Below are 22,673 nucleotides of genomic sequence, written 5' to 3'. Positions count from 1 at the left end.
CGGAAACCCAAAGGGGGTCACTATGAGTTGGAATCAACTTGATGGCAGTGAGTTTGGTTTTTTTTGTTTATCCCTTTGTTCATGTAGTTCTCTGCACCTGGAACACCCTTCTCCTCTGCATCTATGTCCAGATCAATGTCACCTCCTCTGTGAAGCCTGCCTGGATCCTTCTAGTGGAGCCCCATGCTCTCTCTGCAGGCTCTGCAGCCCTGGCTCCACACCCACTCTGATGGCCCTGACATCTGTCTAGCTTTTCTACCATATATCAGGGCTCCTGGATGTGCATGGCCACAGTCTCTTGCCAACCCCTTCTCGAACACTCTGCTGCCGGTGAGGACTTGTTTTACCCTCTCTACCACAGGAGGACAGGGCCATGTCTGTCTTGTTGATGCTAAATCTCAGGGCCTGGCACATAGTGGATGCTCAATAAATGCTTATAGATTGAATATTAGCATTACTTATCACGTGCCTTGTTTCCACTTATCTACTCCTTGGAAAATAATTCACATAGTGAACACTCTCATATGTAGCATATAATTTGTGGGTGTTCACAGGTCCTTGGAAGCTGTAGGGGTCTGGTTATGACCAAGTTATGAGCTCCTGCCCTGGAATGTGAGTTCCAGAACCCACATGTGAGAGTAAATCTACAGTAAAATAAAACCAAGCCCACTGCTGTCAAAAAGATTCCGACTCCTGGCAACCCCATGTCTGTTAGAGCCGATTGTACTCCATAGGGTTTTCTTGGCTATAATAATTTTGAAGAATTAATTTTATTTATTTATGTTGTTGAGAATATACACAGCAAAACATATACCAATACGACAGTTTCTCCATGTATATTCAGTGACATTGATTGCATTCTTTAAGTTGTGCAAAATTCCCACCTTCCTTTTTCTAAGGGTAATGTTCCTCCCCCATTACCATATTACTGCTTCTAGGGTTCCTATCTAATTTTTCTAGTTGCTGTTGTCAATGTGATTCCATACAGATAGTTCTTAAAAGAGCATAATGCTCAAGGTAGCCTCCCCCCCCCCCAGTTAAGCTAAACTACTATTTGATTTTAAGGGGATATTTTTGGTTGAAGGTTTAAAGATTATCTCAGGGTGATAGTTTTGGAGAGTTCATCCAGCCTCCATGGCTCTAGAAAGTCTGGATTCCACTAGAACTTGAAATTCTGTCCTATATTTTCCCCCTTTTGATCAGTATTCTTTTATAGAATTTTTGATCAAAATGTTTAGTAATGGTAATTGGCTGTAATCTTTATAGACTCAGATCACCAGGACAGACCTTTCTTCCCAGCACCACTGGATGGGTTAAAACCACCAACCTTTAGGTTAGCAGTTGAGTGCAAACCATTTGTGCCACTCAGGGATATTCAGGGTAGATTCTTAGTAAACATTTATTGAATACATGGCTCTGAGTGAAGCCATCTTTACTTCCATCATGATTTGGTTTTATCTCACCATTAATAACACAATTAGCTCACAGTTCAGGGCAGATTTACCAAGTACCAGGCCCTATTCTAGGCACTTTACAGGCATCAATCCAATTAATCTTTCTAACAATCCTACCAGGTAAACATTATTTTAAGGTTGAACCTTATGGTAATTTCCAATATTTGAATGTTTCTGGCCTACAAAAATGGCAATTTCATTGGGTCCAACCTAATATTATCTTCATTTTTCAGATGAAGAAATTGTGGCCTAGAATGGTTAAATGATCTGCTCAAGCTAACACAGACACAGCTAATAAGTGGAAGAAGTGGCATTTGAGCCCAGGTTGTTTGGCTGTAGAGTCTAAAGCAGTAACTCCCATGCTACCTGTGTCTTTCTATGGCTTCCCAGTTTGTTTCTGGGGTTGGAGGGTGAGATCTTCAGGCCAAAGCTGTACACAGAGCTGGCCCCTAGGAGGCTGGATAAGAAACCCTGCAGGCAGAGTCTGGGCTGTTGTTTGGGTGATTTATAGCTGCCAGGGCTATAGACTGTCATTATCCAAATGGGAGACTCAGGATGAGGGAGGAGGAGTCAGGCATTCAGACCTGTATTTAAGTCCTACTCTGTCACTAATAAGGGTCACAAACAAGCTGCTTTATGAGTTTGAACTGGGTATCAATCAGTGTGTTAATCCACCTGGTGTGGACTTGGGCAAGTTACTTAACCTCTCTGTGCCTTGCTTATTTCACCTACACAATAGGGATAACAAATACCACCCCCCACACCACCTTTTTAAATTTCACTGGTGGTACAGTCGTTAAGTGCTTGGCTGCTAACTGAAAGGTCCATGGATTGCTTCCAAAAAGATTACAGCCCTAGAAACCCTATGGGGCAGTTCTTCCCTGTCCTATAGTGTTGGTATGAGTTGGAATCTACTCCACAGCAATGGGCTTGTACATACAATTTTTTTAAACAAATAAACAATGGTTAACACTGGCACTTTTAAATCAATTGACTTATGAAACCATTCTCTTTTGTAGAATACACGCTGGAGAAAGGTAATAGCTATCTATAAAAAATTAGTTTGAATTGTTGGATTCCCCCATATTTTATGTATGTGTGCACAAGAAATAAGGTTAAGTTTTCAAACATCTTATATTTAGCAATTTTTTTTTTTCCCAAAAAAAATAGTATATTGCTTTCCACTGCTAGGGTCTTTATAAAGGAGCTCTGGTGGTGTAGTGGAGAAGGCATTTGGCTGTTAACCAGGTCAGTGGTTCAAACCCACCAGCTGCTCAGCAGAAGGAAGATGGGGTAATCTACTTCCGTAAAGATATATAGCCTCAGAAACCCAATGGGGGTCACTATGAGTCAGAATCGACTTGATGGCAGTGACTTTGGGTTTTTTTTTTTTTTCTTTTGGAGGGTCTTTATAACTTCATAGGGAGCTCTGGTGGTGTAGTGCCTAAGGCATTTATGACTGCTAACCAGAAGGCTGGCGGTTCAAATTCACCAGCCACTCCTTGGAAGGAAGGTTGGGCAATCTACTTCCGTAGCGACACCGCCTCAGAAACCCAAGGAGGGGTCGCTATGAATCGAAATCGACTTGATGGCAGTGAGTTTGGTTTGGTTTTTTATAACTTCATAACTTAAAGTTTTAATTTTTTTTTAAAAAATTGAATATACTGGGATAACTTTGTTGTATCTTTTAAGAGAATTTTCATATAGAACAATTTGAGTTGTCACTCAAGTAATTTATCAAAGGAGACTTTGTGGTTAAATGAGATGCTCTGTTAAAAAGAAGCCAATTTGGTCCTTCTGGCTCTACATTCAGATTTCACACCTCGCTACTCACCCAGCACCCTCTGAGGGGGGAGGCATGTTCAACCCGCGTGGGTGACCCAGAGCCAGTCACACACCCCAGCTTCCTCCTCTCCCCTGACCACACAGGGCTGCTGGGTAGATATGGGATCACAGGCTGACAGTACTTTGAAAGGAACACAGTCCTGCTCAGATCTAATATTACAGCTCAGGATGCAGGGAGTAGGAGCTTGGGCTTAGAATGTGTTGCCCTATGGACATACCCTGGCGTCTATTTTTAAAATAAATCCCCGATATCACCTGTTTCCTTGTTACTCACTTACACTCTAAATAGCCATGCTCCTGAAAGGCTCCAAGCACAGAGGGTGTGAGACTGTCTTGTTCTGTTTCAGTAGGGTGTAGACAGACAGGTGCTGCGTGGCACAAACGGTTTAGTGCTGGGACTACGGCTGCTGCTGCTGTTGTTAGATGGCTAGTAAGCCGTAATGCTGGTGGTTCAAACCCATCCAGTGGCACCTCGGAAGACAAGCCTGGCAACCTGTCTGTGAAAAGTCACAGCCTTGAAAACCCTATAGAGTAGTTTTACTTGGCACATGTGGGGTCACTATGAGTTGGAACTGATTTGACAGCAACTCACAACAACAACAACAGGGTGTAGACAGAACAAGGCAGCTAAGAGCACATACTCTGGGGTCAGACAGCCTAGGGTCACACCCCAGCTCCAGCCCTGAGCAGCTGTGTGATCTTTTTGTGTCTTGGTTTCCTCATACACAAAACTATTAGGATTAAATGAAGAAATACAAATATAAATCTATTGCTGTTGAGTTGATTCAGACTCACAGTGACCCTGTGGGACAGAGTAGAGCTGCCCCATAGGGTTTCCAGGGCTGTAAATCTTCACGGAAGCAGACTGCCTCATCTTTCTCCCATGGAGCAGCTTGGGCCAACATTTGGGTTAACATCATATTTAGCAGCTGACTGTTTAACTACTGTGCTACCAGTCTCCAAATCCAGATAAAGCCCTAAACCAATATGTTAAACTCAATATGTTTAGCCACATTGATGATCATGATTTTATTTCTTGAAGAATAGGAAGGAGTGATGTAATTTATGCCTTTTTTTTTTAATGTACAAGTAATTTTTATTTCTGTATAAATTGGTCCATCTTTTTCTTGTGATCCTTCCATTGCTTTTAAGCTAGAACATCCTTCTCCACCCATGTATCAGTTTCAGTTAAATAGTTGCCTAAATTACCTTCCAGAAATATTAATGGTTTAGTTATTTTGCCATTTATGTCTCAAATTATTTTTAAGTCCAGGAGATTTTACTTCAAATTAAAAGTTCCAGAGGCTCAATGCCTAAAACTTCTTGGATATGAATCCCACATCCAAACCTGTAGCAAATGGCAGTGGTACTACTTTAAAATATGTCAGAATGCACCCCCTCCTCTGCTGCCACCCTGGTCTAGCCGCCATCATGTCTGGGTTTTCCTGTCAGGCGCCTCACTGGTCTCCCTGTTTTGTCCTTGCCCAGAGTACCCAAACCCTTCAGTCCACTGTCCAGACCTCAGCCAGAAAAGCCTGCCAACACTGTAGCTCAGAGCACATCAGTCCTTTGCCCAGAACCTTCTCTCCATTTCACTGAGTAAAAGCCATGGCCCTGCAATGGGAGACAAGAATCTGCATGTTTTGGCCCCCATACCTTCTCTTCCTGCCTCCCCCACTCTGTTCCAGTTGCCTCTTTGCTGCTTTTGGAACCTGCCAGGCCTGGTCCAGCCTCAGGGTCTTTGCACTGGCTGTTCCCTCTGCTTAGGATGCTCTTTCCTTAGCTATCTGCATGGCGCTCTCCTCTACGTCCTTCGTATCTTTGCTCAAATGAGACCCTCTGGATGAAGTCAATCCCAACTAGCCTTATTTAAAAATGCAACTCCAACCTTGAAACTCTCAATCTATTATGCTGTTCTATGTTGCCTTTTTTTTCATAGCACTTCCATTTTCTAATACATCATACATCCTATTTAGCTATTATGTGCATTTTTTATTGCCCTCCTGCCACTAGAATGTAAGTTCCACAAGGGCAGGGATCATTTTTTTTTTTTTTTAAATCTGTGTATCCCTAGCACCTAGAACAGTAGGTGCTGGCACACATAACAGGCCCACAATATATATTTGACAAATGAAGGGATATGCTGATGGTCCCCCTTACCCCATAGTAGTCCCTGGAGCATATCTGAGGAACCCTAGGGTACCCCACTGAGTACGGTTTGAGAAATCTATACTGGACCTGTTGTGCATTCTTTGCTGAGTGACCTGCTGAACGTTTCCTTCCCACTCCCCCGACAATTGCTGGTCCTTCTAAGGTCAAATGGAGGGACTCCATGATCTGCTTTTCTCTCTGCTGGGTCTCTTGGAAGGGAACATTTGCTCTGAGTGTATGGTGCATATGTCCCCAGCCCTGGCCTGAAGTAGGATGGAACAGTGGGGGGAATGAAGGCACTGGGTAGGGGGAGGTGGCCCCCATGGGAGGATTGACAGGGGGCTGCAGCCACAAAGTGAGAGCAAGAGAGGGAGGAGGGGGTTCCCATCTCCTCTTCTCACCTACTGGGCCAGGGCCTAGGGTCCTAATTCATTCCATTTAACTCACTTGTTCATTCTGCAAACACATATCTAGTGACAACTGTATGCTGGTCACCATGCTGACAAGGCAGTGGTGAACAGTAGACACAATTCCAGGCCCCAAGCACTCTCACTCTAATGGCAGAGCCACTAAAGGTCATCACAATGCAGCCAGCAATATGATGGATCACTTTTATATGGCCTGTCTTGCCTTGGTCTTGTAACTCCCATCAAATGACTGCGAGAGACCATCAAATAATGTACATGGCACCCTTTTGGGGGTGAGACTATGCACATAAGGTATATAGACCCCTAATGAGGGAATTGGTTGGTTTTGCCATCCACTAGGCTAAAATGAACCATCTCAGAGGCAGAAAGGGGATACTTCACTACTAACAAAGGAGTGTGTCCTTTGAATGAGGGGTCCCTGTGCTGAGAACCTCCTAGATCCAGAAGACAGACAGCCATATAACTGGAGACAGTGTGATATGGAGAAAAGCAGCAGCAGGGCCCAGCAGCAGCAAGACCCCAGCAAGGCCCAGTGGCAGATGGTGAGAAGAAGCTGTCCTGGATTATAACTTCTTTCTTCCCTAATGTGGTGGTTATGTTTGTGTGTCAACTTGGCTGGGCCTGGTTGAGTGGCTGGGCAGCTGGTGGGATCTACCACAAGCAGCTGAATAGCTGCCTTTGGGATGTGGTCTGCTTCCTGTATATAAGGAGAAGCCTTGGAAATGGTCTCTAGCCTATGGCACGCTTGGACCCTGCATGTAGCCATGTCGTTGTTCAGCAGCCTGCTGTGCTCTGTCAACCTTGGGACTTACAATGGACCTAAGTTAATGGCCTGCTGTGTGGTTAGGTAACATCAGGACTGTGCCTTTTTACTTGTCAACCTTGGGGTTTCTCAGCCTCAGCAGCCAACAGCTGTCTGAGTGAAGAAATGCCTCTAGCTCCAGTGGGCCAGGAGCAGGAGGCAAAGCTGGACCCTAAGGTTGAGGGGCTTTCACCCAGCCCCTAGAGCCTGGCACTTTGAACTTGGACTTAAAGCCTCCAAATTGTAAGAATAAACTCCTGTTTGTTAAGGCCATCCCATTTGTGGTATATTCCTGTCAGAGTGGCACTAGGTAACCAGAACACCTAATAAACCCCATAATCGTGAGTATTGTCTGTGAGTTCTGTGTTGCCATTGCAGCAAATTATCAAACTCAGACAGTGCTGTGGGAGGGACGGTTGGTGTCAGAATTCATAAAAAGGTTGGCAAGAGGAGGCATGTCTGATCTCCACCTCATAGGACTCAGCCCTGGGCTGATCTTGATCCTCTGTCCTCCTGGTGAAGTTAGAGGATGTCAGATGTCTCTGCCACATTATTCTTACACTGAAAAGAGTAAGGCTGGTATAAGCCCAGGCTGTGCAAACACAGTCAAGGCCCTAAGTCCAGGGCAGGGTAGGTCAGGGAAGGCTTCTCAGAGGGGTTCATATATGATGAAACCTGAGAGATGAGTAAGAGGTCAACAGGTAAAGCAAAGAGGGGAGGGTGCTCCAGGCAGAGGGAACAGCATGTGCAAAGGGCTGGAGGTGAGAGGAAGTGTGAACAGCCTGTTGTTCAGGCTGGCTGCAGCATGGTAGAGGACGTGAAAGAAGACTGGAGTGGTCGCTGGGGGACAATAGTGAAGAGCCCGAGGGTGCTGGCCCCACTGGGGTGTACGTACTGTGGCCACTGGTGTAGTGCTGCAGCTTGTCCGTGTACTCCGAGTCGGCACGCTCAAACCCCCGTCTTCTGGAACAAGAGCAAAGGGCTGGAGCCACCTGGAGGTGCCCGGGGAGCTGGGAGCCACAGTAGGTGATAGGGAGAGGGTGGGCAAGCCCTCGAAGCCACATCCCTGCTAGAGGGCTCCCTGCCTGCCCCTTGCCTAGCAGCCTCTCCCCTCCCGGCCCTCTCATTATTCCCATCTCAAGCCCAGGATCACTCTTTCCCATTTCCTTCTCTAGCCAAGCCCCTTGCAAGGAGCAGTCATCTCCCAGCCATATCCTTCACCCCTGGAAGTCCCTGGGGCTCTGTCCATCTCTCCTGGAGGCCCAGTGTATTCTAAAGGAGGAAGCTCTTTAAGGAAGAAGAGAGCCTCTCTTTGCATTATGCCCAGGAGAAGTCAAGGAGCAGGTCTCCCCTCCTGCACCTGCCACTTGGGAAGCCCTATCTCCCACCTCCTCCTGTCTAAATCCTCCTCATCTTTCTCGTCACCTCAGGCAGTGTCTCACCTGAGCTCTTCAACCTCCCTTCTAACACTTGGGTATGGCCTTATTCTTGAAGGGGCCTCAACCAGTGGGTGCAAGTTGTATTCCCTCTCTACCATCTTCTTAGCTCCTACACCCTGCAGTCATGCCTGCCTCCTGATATGTTCCTTCATGCTAAAGTGTTAGTGCTCAATGAGCCACCCCTCCTGAAAAGTGGACTTGTCAAGGGTGATGCCTAACCCAAAGGGGTGGGCTGCTAATGGTAGACATCTAGTCAGTGGGAGGTCAGTGGGAGGGTATCCAGGCCTGCCTGAGTCTCCTCCCTGCCCCAGAGAATTATGAGAATATCCCCTCTGTTCATGAACACTGATGGATGGGGCCCAGGAACGGTTGAATGGAGGGATGGAACTCAGCTTAGACAGTCAGACTGCACGGGCTGAAGGACGCTGACCCACCTGTTACACACAATGGCAATGACGACCACGGCAATGAGGAAAACCAGGCCGGCAGCTGAGGAGCCGACGATGAGTGGCAGCTTCTCCTGGATGCTTGTCTGGTATTCGGCTGGGGAGAAAGCACAGTGAGGTGTCCAGCTCATCTGGAAGTCCTGCCAAACCCTCTCCCAGCCCAACTGTGAGACGCATAGCACATGTGTTGCAACTCCCCACTCCTTTGTTCAGGGCAGACATTGCTAATCCATCCCAGCACTCCCTCCTGCTGAACTCATATGTGGCTTTAGAACTTTCCTCAATCATTAGAGTATGGGTGAAATAGGTTTACTCTCACAACGAATACCTCCCACCCTGCCAGGTCTCCTGGGATCTCCAGAATCTGTCCCAGCTCCTGACAGAAGCAGCTGTCACATGGCCTTGTGAAGAACTATGTCACTCACACATGAGTGACCTTGGGCAAGCCCCTGAACTACTTCAACCTTTATATCTCATCTCTAAAGTGGGGCTAATAATCATACCTATGTCTCAATGTTGATATGAAAAAGAACAATAATAACTGACACAAAGAGGCAGTTAAAAGTATGGACTCTGGAACCAAACTCCCTGAGTTTGAATCCCATCTGAGTCAGTTACTGGCTGTGTGATCTCTGGCAAGTGACTGAACCTCCTCTCTGTCTTTCAGTTTCCTCATCCATAAAATGGAGAGAATAATAGTTCCCTTCTCGTAGGATTCTTGTGGAAAGCATTTAGAACAAAGCATGTCATGTAGTGCTCAGTGAACATGAACTTTACTCAACAGCAGTGGGTTTTTAGTTTTGGATTATTGTTATTGAGGGTTTTTACATATCAGTCACTGTGTTAAGTATGTACATGTCTTGCTTAAGTCACAAAACTGCCCTGTGATTGCTCCATTTCACAGATGAGGACACTGAAGCTTAGAGATAAGACTGCAACTTGTTTGAAGTGATATAGTTAAGAAGTGACCAAAGCCAGGATTTAAATCCAGGCCTGCTTAACCCAAGGCCTGTGGGCTTAATGAGATAACGCATAAGATGGCCTGACAAACAGCCAGGTGCTGGAAAACCACTCGATACATATTCAATGCCATCAACATCACCTTTATGTTAATGCTACTATTATTACTTCTCTGCCTCCTGGGCCAGAAGAAGAGCTTGATGAGGTCAGGGACCAGGCCAGCTCTGGGGCTTTAGCTCCTACACCCAGCCTGACACGTGGCAGGGTCCCAGCACATGTCTGTCAAATTACTAAACAAAGAGTCTTGGGCCAGGATCCTCCCCCCTCAGGTCAGTGACACTCATCTAACACAGAAGACAGCTTAGAGACCTAAGAAATGCTGGCCACGAGAAAGGGGGCATTTGACAGGGGAGGTGACTGCTAGTAAAGATGATGGCTCCATAGGGAGGGTTTTTGTGATAAGATGAGAATTCAGGGTTCTTAAAGTCTCTGAAAGGAGCTCTGGTGGCATAGTGGTTAAAGTGCTCCGTTGCTTATCAAAAGGTCAGTGGTTTGAACCCACAACCTGCTCCGTGGGCGAGAGATAGGACAGTCTGCTTCTGTAAAGATTATAGGCTTGGTAGCACTATGGGCCAGTTCTACTCTGTCCTATGGGGGTGCTCTGAGACAGAATGGGCTCGATGACAATGGGTTTGGTTTAAGGGGTTTAGGGCCTCTGAAGGAGTCCCTGGGTGGTGCAAATGGCTAAGTGCTCGACTACTAGCAGGAAGGTTGGTGGCTCAAACCCACTCAGAGGTGCCTCGGAAGACAGGCCTGGGATCAGCTTCTGAAAGTCACAGCCTTGAAAACCCTATGGAGCAGTTCTACTCTGCACATGTGGGGTCGCCATGACTCAGAATCTACTCCACAGGAACTAACAGCAACAAGAAGTGAACCTCTGAAACACTTAACCAGGCAAAGGCTGAGGCCCATGTGCAGGTGCTACAGCCAAGAAAGGATGCTGAAGGCTGGTCATACCTGAGGCCGTGTGCTGCCCCAGAGCTCGGCTGCTTAAAGAAGGACTCCCAGCCTCAATGACCAAGACCAAGGCCTTAGCTACTATTTGGTAGTGTGTGCTGGGTCCTGCACCTTTATCCCTAATCCTAGCACTCGTTTGATGATGATGGTGTTGATGGTTATGATGATGATAAGACAGTTGTTATCATGCTTATTTATAGAAGAGAAAACAGAGGTTCAGAGAGGTGAGGTGACTTGCCAGAGGCTGACTCAGTAGAGGAACCCCCATCTGTTGGCTGCAGAGCCCACACTATTCATTATGTGCTCCTTACACATCATTCAAGCAGGAAGGGTTCTTAGAGACCATGTGGTCCCAGACTATGAGACACATAGCACATGTGCTGTAACTTCCTACTCCCTTGTCCAGGGCAGACATTGCTAATCCATCCCAGCATTCCTTCTTGCTGAATTGACATGTGGCTTCAGAACTTTTCTCAATCCAACTATACTGATTGGAGCAGTATATGGATAAACCAAGTTTACTTTCTCAAATTGAATGTGATGCTTTCATTTTATAGATGAGAAAAATATGGGCCAGGGAATGTAAGTTAGGGCTAAGTTTCCGAAAGCTGTGGGAAAGAAATGGCCTGGCTGACTTGGTGGCAATGGAGGAGCCTGCATCCTTTCTGGGTCATAGAAACAGGACTTCTATATATGGTTTTGCCATTTGTACACTGCACAAAGGTTCCCAGTCAGGACGGAAGTAGGGTTGACATCTGGCAGAGGGAGGTGGCTTTTTGAATTTGCACAAAGGCAGTTCATAGAACAGTGGCCATTGAGTTTGTTCTCTTTGTGGAGTCTGTGCCCTCCTCTTGCCCTCTGGACCCCGCTCACCTTCTGTCATGGTCTGGAAGTACATCTTGCCGCTGTAGCGCCCGTAGCCTGCCACGGTGCGTGCCCGCACCTGGAAGACATAGATGGCGCCGGCTTTGAGGCCCTGCACAGTGACCGTGTTGGTGGGGCTTTTTATGGCTGTGGCGTTGTACTCACTGAGCTCCTGCCGAGGAACAGAGAAGACAGTTAGAGAGGTTGTCACCTACTGTGGACTCAGAGCCCACTGCCCACGCCTGCCACCCTGGGCTGGGCCTGGTCATCGGATAAGCATCTAAGGTTTGCAGCTCTTCACTCCTTCCCTGTAATAGAATTAGACACCCATGCCTTTGGCCATGTGACTTTGTAGCACCTCCCACAAAAGCAGATGGAGTATATTTCTTTGGCATCATGGATGTTGGGCTTGTCCATGTGCTTGCTTTGGCCATTGGCATGTTCTACTGGGCATGGCAGTGAGTTGTTTTTTTTTTTTTTTTGAGTGGGCCTGATGCAAGCAGAGGTATTACATGTGCTTGTGGATTTGGCTTGGCCTCTTGGGCTTCTGCCATTTGCCAAGAGGAGAGCTTGCCCTGGGTAACAGCTGGTTCCAGAATGAGAGACATGTGGAGAAGACATTGATTCAACTGCAGGCTGAACCAGGGCCACTCCAGCTGATCACAGACATAGAACCAATAAGTAAGAACAATAATCCTTTGTTGTTGTGAGCCATTGAAGTTGATGGGTTGTTTGTTTTGCAGTAGCATCTCAACAATAGTTGACTAATATGCAGCATTGAGTGCTCACCCTGAAAACTAGACTGTGAGCTCCTGGACATGGCATGGAGAGTGCTGATCTTATACACTCTGCATCCCCCTCAGTGCCTCATACTTTGATGAGTTAATTGGAAGAAATCCCATTCAGACTCAGCACACTTGGGTGATGCAAGGACTGAGGCCCAGAGAGAAAAAATAACGCTCAAGGCCACACGGTTGACTTAAGTTGGTAGCTGCATTGGGACTCAAAACTAGTCTTCCTTATAGACCCATCTCTAATGTCCATGTCTTTGGGTACTTAGGACCTAATGTTCCCTCCCTTGAGAGATGTAGAGGCCTTTTTGGATCTCCTGGGCACTGCCCAGGGTGACCTGGAGAGTCTGGAACCAGACAAAGATCTAGTTGCTGCAATGGGAGTGGAGCTGTGGTTGAGTTGGATGCAGATGTTTACTGGCTTAGATGATGCTCATTCAGGCATCTGTCAGCCACAAATCTTCTCCAAATGTCCTCTCTGTGCCAGGCCCCAGGCTGGGCACCAGGGACCCAGTGGGAGCTACGACACATACCCTAGTGTTGAAGAGCTCACTCCAGAAAAGCCAACAGTTGGGGGATCTCAACCCTTTGAGGGTCATGAACACATCTAAGAAGCTGATGAAAAGCTACGTGACCTTATCCAGAAAATTGCATATCTGTTTGTACATGCCAATCATGTACACGTCAGGGGGTTCACAGAGCCCTTGAAAACCCTCCAATTAAAATTCAGAGTGAATGATGTTATCATAGGCATTAGAGCATAGAGGTTAAGATCACAATCTGGGGTCAGACTTCCTGGGTTCAAATTCCAGCTCTACTACTTATTACCTTTGTGACCTTGGTTGAGTTCCTTGACCTCTCTGGGCCTCCTATTCTTCAACTATAAGATGAGGATAATAATAGCAGTAACCTCAAAGCATTGTTTAGAAGATAAAATGAACTAATACGTATAAACACTTGCCCTTGTGGTGCAAATGGTTAAGTGCTCAACTGCTAACTGAAAGGTTAGTGGTTCAAACCCACCCAGTATCTTCACAGGAAAAAGACCTGGTGATCTCCTTCCGTGATGATTACAGCCAAGAAAACCCAGGAAGTTCTACTCTGTCACATGGGGTTGCTGTGAATCAAAACTCGACTCAACGCCACCTAACAAGAAGAACAACAACAACAACAAGAACAACAGCAACGGGTAGGGTAAGCACAAGGAACTGAGGGGCATGTACCCAGGCTGGGTATAGGGAGGTACCAGATGAAATCTGGAAAGCTCTCTGGAGAGTGGGAAGTGCTAGAGAGGAGTCTGAAAGAACAAATGCAAGTCATCTAGGCAGAGAAGGGAGGCCATTCCTGGCAGGAGGGGCAGCAGGTACAAAGGCAAGGAGCTGACAGAGCTTGGCTGGCACATCTGGGGCATAGGGGTAGGGAAGGGGCTGTCCTGTGAGGGTCTCTTCCTTTATTCCACACCAGGGAGAGGCAGGATGGGCTTGTGTGGGGCAGCAGCAGACAGGAAGTTTCTCTGAGCCAGCTCATCTGCCCCCTCTTCCAGGAAGCTTCCCTGACCTCTCAGCCAGAGGTGCCTCTCTTTCCTCTGGAGCATTTTCTGTGGGTGCCCCAGGACGGGATTTCTGTGACACCCTCTTGCCTGGGCCCAGGCTCATCTTCCTGACCTTGACTACAATCTTATGAGGGAGGGGGCTGTGTTTTCTTCCCACTCTGTACCAAGCACATAGGGAGCCTTGACGGCACAATCGTTAAGTGCTTGGCTGCTATCTGAAAGACTGGTGGTTCAAATCTACCAGCTTCTCCATTGGAGAAAGATGTGGCAGTCTGCTTCTGTAAAGATTACGGCCTTAGAAACCCTATACCAAACCCAACCCAACACACTGCCATTGAATCAATTCTTATAGCGACCCCCATTGGGTTTCCAAGGCTGTAAATCTTTACATAAGTAGATTGTCTCATCTTCCTCCTGTGGAGCAGCTGATGGGTTTGAACTACTGACCTCCCAGTTAGCAGCCAAATGCCTTATCCACTACACCACCAGAGTTCCTTTAGAAACTCTATAGGGCAGTTCAACTTTGTCTTATAAGGTCGCCTATGAGTTGGAGTTGACTCAATGGCAATGTTGTTGTTGTTGTTATGTGCCGTTGAGTCAGATCCGACTCATAGCAACCCCTCCTTGGATTTCCAAGGCAGTATCACTATGGAAGTAGATTGCCCCATTTCCTTCAGAGGAGTGGCTGGTGGGTTTAAACTGCCAGCCTTCTGGTTAGCAGTCAAATGCCTTAGGCACTACGTTATCAGAGCTCCCTCAATGGCAATAGGTTTATTATTTTTTTTTTAACTAGGTACAGGGTTCTGCAACCAGAGGCCTTCCTTACTGCTCACAAGGTGAAGGCCGTACTCCTTAGCCTGGCATTTGAGACACTTTAAGACCAGCCTTTGCCAGTCTCTCCTGCCATGTCCCCCATACCCTCTCGGTTCTGGTCACACCCAACTATTTTACCCTTCCCTAGTAAGGATACTAGATTTTACTAGCCAGTAAAAATACAGGACACAAGGCTAAATTTCAATTTCAGATAAACAACAAATGCTTTTTCAGTAACAGGTATACTATTCCTATGTACCTCCTGGACCATATGAAGATGTCTTTAAGGGATACACAGAGTCACTGTCAAAAAAAAGTTAGTTGATGTTCAACCATTTCAGGGAGTAGCATATGGTCAAGAACCAATGGTATGAAAGAAAAAGCTCAAGTTGTACTGAAGACATAGGTGAAAAACAAGTCTCCAGGAATTGATGGAATATCAACTGAGATGTTTCAACAAACGGAAGGAATTCTAGAAGCACTCATTGATCTATGCCAAGAAATGTGGAAGACAGCTATCTAGCCAACCAACTGGAAGAGACCCATGTTTGTATCCATTCCAAAGAAAGGTTATCCACAAAATGTGGAAATTAATTGAACAATATTATTAATATCACACACAAGTAAAATTTTGCTGAAGATAATTCAAAAACAGTTGCAGCCATACATCAACAAGGAACTGACAGAGATTCAAAAGAAGATGGGGAATAAGGGACATCATTGCCAATGTTAGATGGATCTTGGCTGAAAGCAGAGAATAGCAGAGAAAGATGTCCACTTGTTTTTTTTTTTTAAATTGTGATTTGGGTGAAAGTTTACAAAGCAAATTTATTTTACATACAGCAGTTCATATACACTTTGTCTCATGACATTGACTACAATTTACCACAATGTAACAGCCCCCCCTCCTACTTCCTCCCCATAGTTACCTCTTCCCTGTGTCCATCCCTCCATGCACTCCTGCCCCCTGAGCTCTCTCCCTGTGCATAAGCAGCCCTTCTTCTCCCATGATTGTTCTCCCCAAGGAGTGTATCTACCTCAGGTAAATGTTCACCTTATATGCCTGTCTTTTGTTTGGCTGGAAGCCACAGGAGTGGGTTCAATTCCAGACCTGAAGGGCAGCTAGGAGCCATAGTCTCAGTGGTTCCGCCAAGCTCTATCAGACCAGCAAACCTGGTCCCCATTTTCATTTATTTATTTTTGTCTCTCTGTGTTTTATTGACTATGTAAAGCACTTGACTATATGGCTCATAACAGATTATGGATAACCTTGCGAAGAATGGGAATTCCAGAACACTTAATTGTGTTCATGAGGAAACTCTACATGGACCAAGAGGCAGTCATTCAAACAGAACAAGGGGATACTGTGCAGTTTAAAATCAGGGGAGGTGTGTGTCAGAGTTGTACCCTTTCATTTTACTCATTCAATCTGCTGAGCAAATAATACCAGAAGCTGAACTATATGAAGAACAACACAGCATTGGGATTGGAGCAAGACTCATTAACAACCCGTGATATGCAGATGGCTCAATCTTGCTTGTTGAAACTGAAGAAGACCTGAAACACTTATTGATGAAGATCAAAGAGTAAGGTGCACCTGACCCAAGCCATGGTATTTTTCAACAGCCTCATATGCACGTGAAAGCTGGACAACGAATAAGGAAGACTGAAGAATTGATGCATTTGAATTGTGGTGTTGGTGAAGAATAGTGAAAATACCATGGACTGTCAGAAGAATGAACATATCTGTCTTGGAAGAAGCACAGCTGAAATGCTCCTTAGAAGCTACAAAGGCCAGACTTCATCTCATGTACTTTGGTCATATTGTCAGAAGGGACCAGTCCCTGGAGAAGATACCATGTTTGGTAAAGTAGAGGGCCAGCAAAAAAGGGGAAGGCCCTCAACGAGATGGATTGACACAGTGGCTGCAATGATGGACTCAAGCACAGCAAAGATTGTGAGGACAGTGCAGGACCGGGCAGTGTTTCATTCTGTTGTACACAGGGTTGCTGTGAGTTGGAGCCAACTTGACGGCACCTAAAAACAACAGCAATAACAATACAGTATTTGGGACATAACTTATAATAAAAAATGATCTGTTGTTTGTCTGCAATTCACATTTAACCTCGTGTCCTGTATTTAGTTCAGTGGCTTCCACACGGGAGACTTGAGTTTGATTCTGGCCGATGCACCTCGTGAGCATTCACCGCCCACCTCTCAGTGGAGACTGCATGCTGTTGTGGTGCTGGACAGGCTTCCGTGGGGTTTCCAGACTAAGGCAGACCAGGGAGAAAGGCCCAGAAATCTGCTTCTGGAAATCAGCCAGTGAAAACCCTCTGGACCACAACAGTCCCACTGCCAACTAATCACGGGGACAGTGCAGGACTGGGCAGTGTCTTGTTCTGTTGTGCATGGGTCGTCATGGGTTGAGGCTGATTGGACACCAGCTAACAACCACCTGTATTTATCTGGCAACCCTCCATTACCTGGACAGTCTGAGTATTTGTAACGGCTGGTGCTCCTATCTGAAATGCCCTTGCCTCTTTGCCTCACAATCCTCTACTCATTGTTCAAGACTTAGCAAAAGTGTTGCCTTTTCTGGGGATGCTTCCCAGACGTCCCAGCCAGAGGTTGCAGGCCCACTGTTCCTCTCCCACCTATTATTCTGATACATACTTCCATCTTCTTTAATGACTGTAGGCTCCCCGAAAGCAGGGACCATATCTCCTTCATCTCTGGGCCCCTAGGTTCTGCATACAGGAAGTGTTATTAACTATTGACACACCTGTGAGTGATCATTAAACCCCTTGTCATCAAGTAGTAGAGACCCTATAGGACTCTATAGGGTTTCCAAGGCTATAATCTTTATGGAAGCAGACTGCCTCATCTTTCTCCCATACAACGGCTAGTGGGTTTGAACTGCTGACCTCCCAGTTAGCAGTCGAGTTCTTAATCACTTTGCAACCAGGGTACCTGAATAAACACTGAACTATTTAAAATCTTGGGAGCTCTGGTAGCATAGTGCCTAAGACATTTGACTGCTAACCAGAAGGCTGGTGGTTCAAACCCACCAGCTACTCGTCGAAAGGAGGGTTGGGCAATCTACTTCCATAGTGATACCGCCTCAGAAACCCAAGGAGGGGTCGCTATGATTAGGATACTGCTCAACTGCAGTGAGTATTTAAAAGCTGCAAAATGTGGGGTGCAGTACCAAGCTTGGACACTAGGTGCCGCTGTCCAATGTGGAATTCACTTGGGCTTGAAAAGGGGTAAGATTTCGCAGACTGAGTGGGGTGTCTACTGAGCAATGTTACAGGTTTTAAGCTCTGTGATTATAGGACGAGATGGGAGGTTTTATGTTGGTGCCACGGTGCCTTGGGAGAGCAAGGAAACAACGTTGAGCAGATATCTTCTCTAACCAAAAAAAACCAAACTGACTACCGTCGAGTTGAATCTGACTCATAGGACCACTCCTTGGGTTTCCCAGTCAGTATCTCTGTGGAAGTAGATTGCCCAGTGTTCCTTCTGAGGAGTGGTTGGTGGGCTTGAACCACCAACCTTTTGGTTAGCAGTCAAATGCCTTAGGCACTATATCTTCTCTAAAGCCAGGCTCAAAGGACAGGATAGGGGACAGGGTAGGAGTGCTTTTAAAACGCAGTTCTTCTACTTAATTGTGGTGTGACCTTGGGAAAGACCTTTTATTTCCCTGAGCCTCAGTTTCCTATTCCAGAAAATGGACCAATACATGCCACTCTTTCCAGATGGTTGTGGCTAACATTTGATCAGGTGGTGCCTGGCTTGTAGGAGATGGTCGGTAGAGTCAGCTCACTTTCTTCTTTCCTCTCTGTGAAGCACAGATTATCTGAACAGTGATTAAGCATCAATAGGAGATGGGAAGAAACTTAGAGAGGGTGGTATGAGATCAACAAGGAGTCCTGGTGCTTTGTTGCTAACCCAAATGTTTGTGTTTCAAACCCACCCAGCAGCTCTGCAGGAGAAAAGACTTGGTGATGTGCTCCTATAAAGATTCCTGTTGTCAGGTGCAGTGGAGTCACTTTCAGCTCACAGTGACTCTCGGTACAAAAGAAAGAAACATGCCCCAACCTGCACCATCTTCACAATTGTTGCTATGTTTGAACCCAGTGTTGCAGCACTGTGTCAATCCTTCTTGTGGAGGGTTTTCTCCTTTTTCCTAACCCACTACTATAGCCATAAAGAGTTATAGCCTTGGAAATCCTATGGGTAGGTCTACTTTGTCTTACAGGGTTGCTATGAGTCAGAACTGACTTGATGGAAATAACATGAAATCAACTAGCCCTTAGTTTGAGTCCTTACCCAGAAACTTAGGACTGTGAGGCACTGGGTGTGTTTTTCTAAGCCCTCAGAAACTTGGTTTCTCACTAATACCTACCATACAGGATGGCAGTGGGATTTGTGGTGCAGTGGTTGTTGTTGTTAGGTGCAACTCATAGTGACCCCATGTACAACACAACGAAACACTGCCTGGTCCTGTGCCAGCCTCACAATCCCTGCTATACCTGAGCCCATCATTGCAGCCACTGTGTCAATCCATCTTGTTGAGGGCCTTCCCCTTTTTTGTTGACCCTCTACTTTACCAGCATGATAGCCTTCTCCAGGGAATGGTCCCTTCTGACAACATGACCAAAGTAGGTGAGACGAAGTCTGGCCATTCTCACTTCTAAGGAGCATTCTGGCTGCATTTCTTCCAGGACAGATTTGTTAGTACTTCTAGCAGTCCATGGTACTTTCAGTATTCTTTGCCAACACCACAACTCAAAACCATCAACTCTTCTTTGGTCTTCCTTATTCATTTCCAGCTCTCACATGCATATGAGGTGACTGAAAATACCATGGCTTGGGTTAGGTGCAACTTAGTCTTCAAGGAGACTTCTTTGCTCTTCAGCACTTTAAAGAGATCTTTTGCAGCAGATTTGCTCAGTACAACATGTCGTCTGATGTCTTGACTGCTGCTTCCATTGGTGTTGATTATGGAACCAAGTAATATGAAATCTTCGACAACTTCAATCTTTTCTCCATTTATCATGATGCTGCTTATTGGTCAAGTTGTGAGGATTTGTGTGGGTGAAAATAAGGTGCATGGAACGCTAATGTGGGGATTGGTCAGTTTTGCCATCTCGCTAGACTTAAACTGAGCCATCCTGGAGGTGGAAAAGGGGATCTCACTACCATCAAGAAAGAAGAGCCAGGAGTGGAGCATGTCCTTTGGATCTGAGATCCCTGTGCTGAACCTCCTCATCCAGGAGACAGAGAGAGCTGTAACACGTTGCTGAGATGGGCGAGAGACACTGGAGATGGTGGGAGATGACAAGAAGCAGTGGCAGAAAAACAGTAGCAGCATTAGAGAGAGCAGTGGGCTTCCTGGCCCACAGAGTGAGAAAGCTGAGTGCCTTCGGGCAGGAGGCTTGCTGGCAGAGTGGGCTGTCTCTCTGGGGACCTATCAGCAGATCTAAAAGAGCTCTGTAACACTTACCTGAATTGGGCAGAAGCCAAGGGGTCACAGAGCCAAGAAGTCTAGGCCAGAGAGCAGTGGGCCTGTGGCACAGCTGAGAAGCAGCTGTCCTGACTAAAGAACTATACCCTGACTTGTTCCTGAACCTGAATTGTAACCTATGACTTCCCTAAAAACCCCATAATTGTGAGTATTGTCTGTGAGTTGTGTGTGGCCATTGCAATGAATTAGCAAACCCTGCAGAGACATAAAGAGTGCCATGGGAGGGAGGGTTGATGTCAGAATCACTGAAACGGTTGGAGAGAGGACGCATGTCTGACTTTCACCTCACAGGAACAAGCTTTGTGCTGATTCTTTTCCCTGGCTAAGTTAGAGAAGGTTAGATGATGCTGCCCCTGTGCCCTTTTGGCAGGATTCAAAAGGAAAATGTGGGTAAATTTTTTAGCACAGTCCTTGGCATGTATAAGGACATAATAAATGCTAGCTATCATCATCATCATCACCATCATTAACACCACTTTAGAGTAAGCCCTCAACTGTTCACTGAATGAACGAATGAATGCAAAGGTGAATGCACGAGTGAGCAAACCCCTCCTCAGAGTCCCTGGGTGGTGCCAGTGGTTAAGACTCGGCTGCAAACTGAAAGACTGGTGATTAGAATTCACCCAAAGGCACCTCGGAAGACAGGCCTGACAATCTACTTCTGAAAGATCACTGCCTTGAAACCCCTGTGGGGTGCAGTTCTATTCTGAAACAGGTGGGGTTGTCCTGAGTCAGAATCAGCTCTACGGCAACTGTTTTTTTTCCAGGTGCTCTGGGTGACGACCTAGATGCAGGCTGGGCATCCACAGCCCACCACTCCCCACTCAAACTCTGCTCATGCTCCTCTGCCCTGGCAGAAATGCCTGCTGAATAAACTCATGAATTGCTGTGGAATACCAGGGTCCATCCATCACAGGTGGCCTCACGGATAATTCTTCCTCATGAGCTCTCGGGCAGCCAAGGAAAGTGGGAACCTGTGTGCTTTGGGGCTGCTGCCTAAGGAGGCCACCTCCCTAAGGACACTGCCTTGGGTCTGCAGTGAGGCAAACACCATCAGCATCATCCAGTGGCATCCAGAAACCTTCCGGCAAAGTGGCTGTCAGCCCAGGGATCTGGGTAGGCTGGGAAATCCCAGTGGAGCTGGGGAAAGGGCACACGGAGAGCCCATTCCAAAGACACTGTTTCTAAAGGCAGAAAGGAGTGAAAAAGGTGAGGTGGGACTCAGATGGGCCTTTGCGGGGTGCAGAGGATGGGCATAGCCAGTTTCCCTCCGTGGGAAGACCTGGTGCATTCGTTAAGAAATCAATTGCAGGCCCTGGGAGGATTCAGAGGTGTTAGGTAATAACTAGCTGTGGCCTTCTCAGAACCAGGGAGGGCCCTCCCCAGTGGCGGGGCTGACTCTGGAAGGTGACAGCCGGAGAGCCACGGCCTTGCCCAAGAAGTCGGGGACAGAAAGGCTCTTGTTGTCCTCCAACCCCGCTGCGGTGCCTCCTCTGACACTGTCAGCAACCCTTCCTTCTTCCTGGCCTTAGATCGTGAGTGTTTCTCCTGGATTCTGTCCGTTCCTGCTTCTGTTTTCCCTCTGTGCATTCTCCTGCCTGCTCTCAGCCATGCCTCCAACTCTAAGCTCCACACCTATACCTGCAAATAACAAATCCACATACACTCGTAGGAAAAGGCACCACCATCCACTGTGAGTTGCCCTTTGCACTTGTCTGGTCCCTTAAGCCTCAAAATACTGTCTGAATCTGTCAGCTTCTCACCACTGCTGCTGCCAGCACCCTGGTCTATGCCACCATCATTTCCCATGAGAGCTCTGTGCAGGGTCTACCTGTGTCCCGCAGGCCTCTCTTGCAGTCTATTCTCCTATAGCAAGCTACCAAAACCAAACCAAACCCACTATCATTGAGTGGATTCTGACTCCTAGACATCCTACAGGACAGACCAGAACTGCCCCATAGGGTTTCCAAGGCTGTAAATACTTATGGAAGCAGACTGCCTCATCTTTCTCCTTCAGAGCAGTTGGTGGGATCAATCCGCTGACTTTTTGGTTAGCAGCCAAATGTACCACCAGAGGTCCATAGCAAGCGACAAGGATCTTTAAAGCAATCTGAGTTAGACCACATCATTTCCCTGCTCAGAACCCTCCAGTGGCTTCCTGTGGTCCTTTAAATTGAAACCAGACTTCCAAGGCCTGGAAGCCCCGTCACATCCTGGTCCTGTCTCCTTCTCCAACCTCCTCCCCTGCTGTTCTCCCCTTGCTCATGTTGCTCCTGCCAAACTTGTCTTCTCACTATTCTATGAACACAGCCAACACATTCCTGCCCCAGGGCCTTTGCACATGCTGTTTCTGACACCTGGAATAACTCTGCTCTCATCACTTGTCAGCCTGGTGAACTAGCATTTTTCAAGGCTCAGCTCAAATATCACCTGAACAAAGTCTTCCCCTCACTGATGCAGAATTAGAGATCCCTCGTTGGTGTCCCCACATGACCTTCACTGGCCCTCCTATGGCTTTACCACACTTTCTCATGGCTAGGTATGTCTGTACCTGTCTGTGGAGTCCCTGAGGCAGTTT

General features: G+C 46.7%; 1 protein-coding gene across 1 annotated transcript in view; it reads right to left on the bottom strand.

Annotated features, from left to right (window-relative positions):
• Window positions 1–22,673, bottom strand: part of EPHB2 (EPH receptor B2) — a 166,907-nt gene that overhangs the window by 12,377 nt on the left and 131,857 nt on the right. Inside the window, exons 6-8 of the mRNA XM_007935686.2 lie at window positions 11,416–11,578; window positions 8,554–8,662; window positions 7,576–7,640 (exon numbers count right to left, since the gene is read on the bottom strand). Coding sequence (XP_007933877.2) covers window positions 7,576–7,640; window positions 8,554–8,662; window positions 11,416–11,578 — 337 coding nt within the window. The remainder of the gene's footprint in view (window positions 1–7,575; window positions 7,641–8,553; window positions 8,663–11,415; window positions 11,579–22,673) is intronic.

Source organism: Orycteropus afer, unplaced genomic scaffold, assembly GCF_000298275.1.
Source record: "Orycteropus afer afer isolate SDZICR_OR568_19922 unplaced genomic scaffold, OryAfe1.0 scaffold00031, whole genome shotgun sequence".
Classification (NCBI taxonomy): domain Eukaryota; kingdom Metazoa; phylum Chordata; class Mammalia; order Tubulidentata; family Orycteropodidae; genus Orycteropus; species Orycteropus afer.
This window is presented reverse-complemented; position numbering and strand designations above follow the sequence as displayed.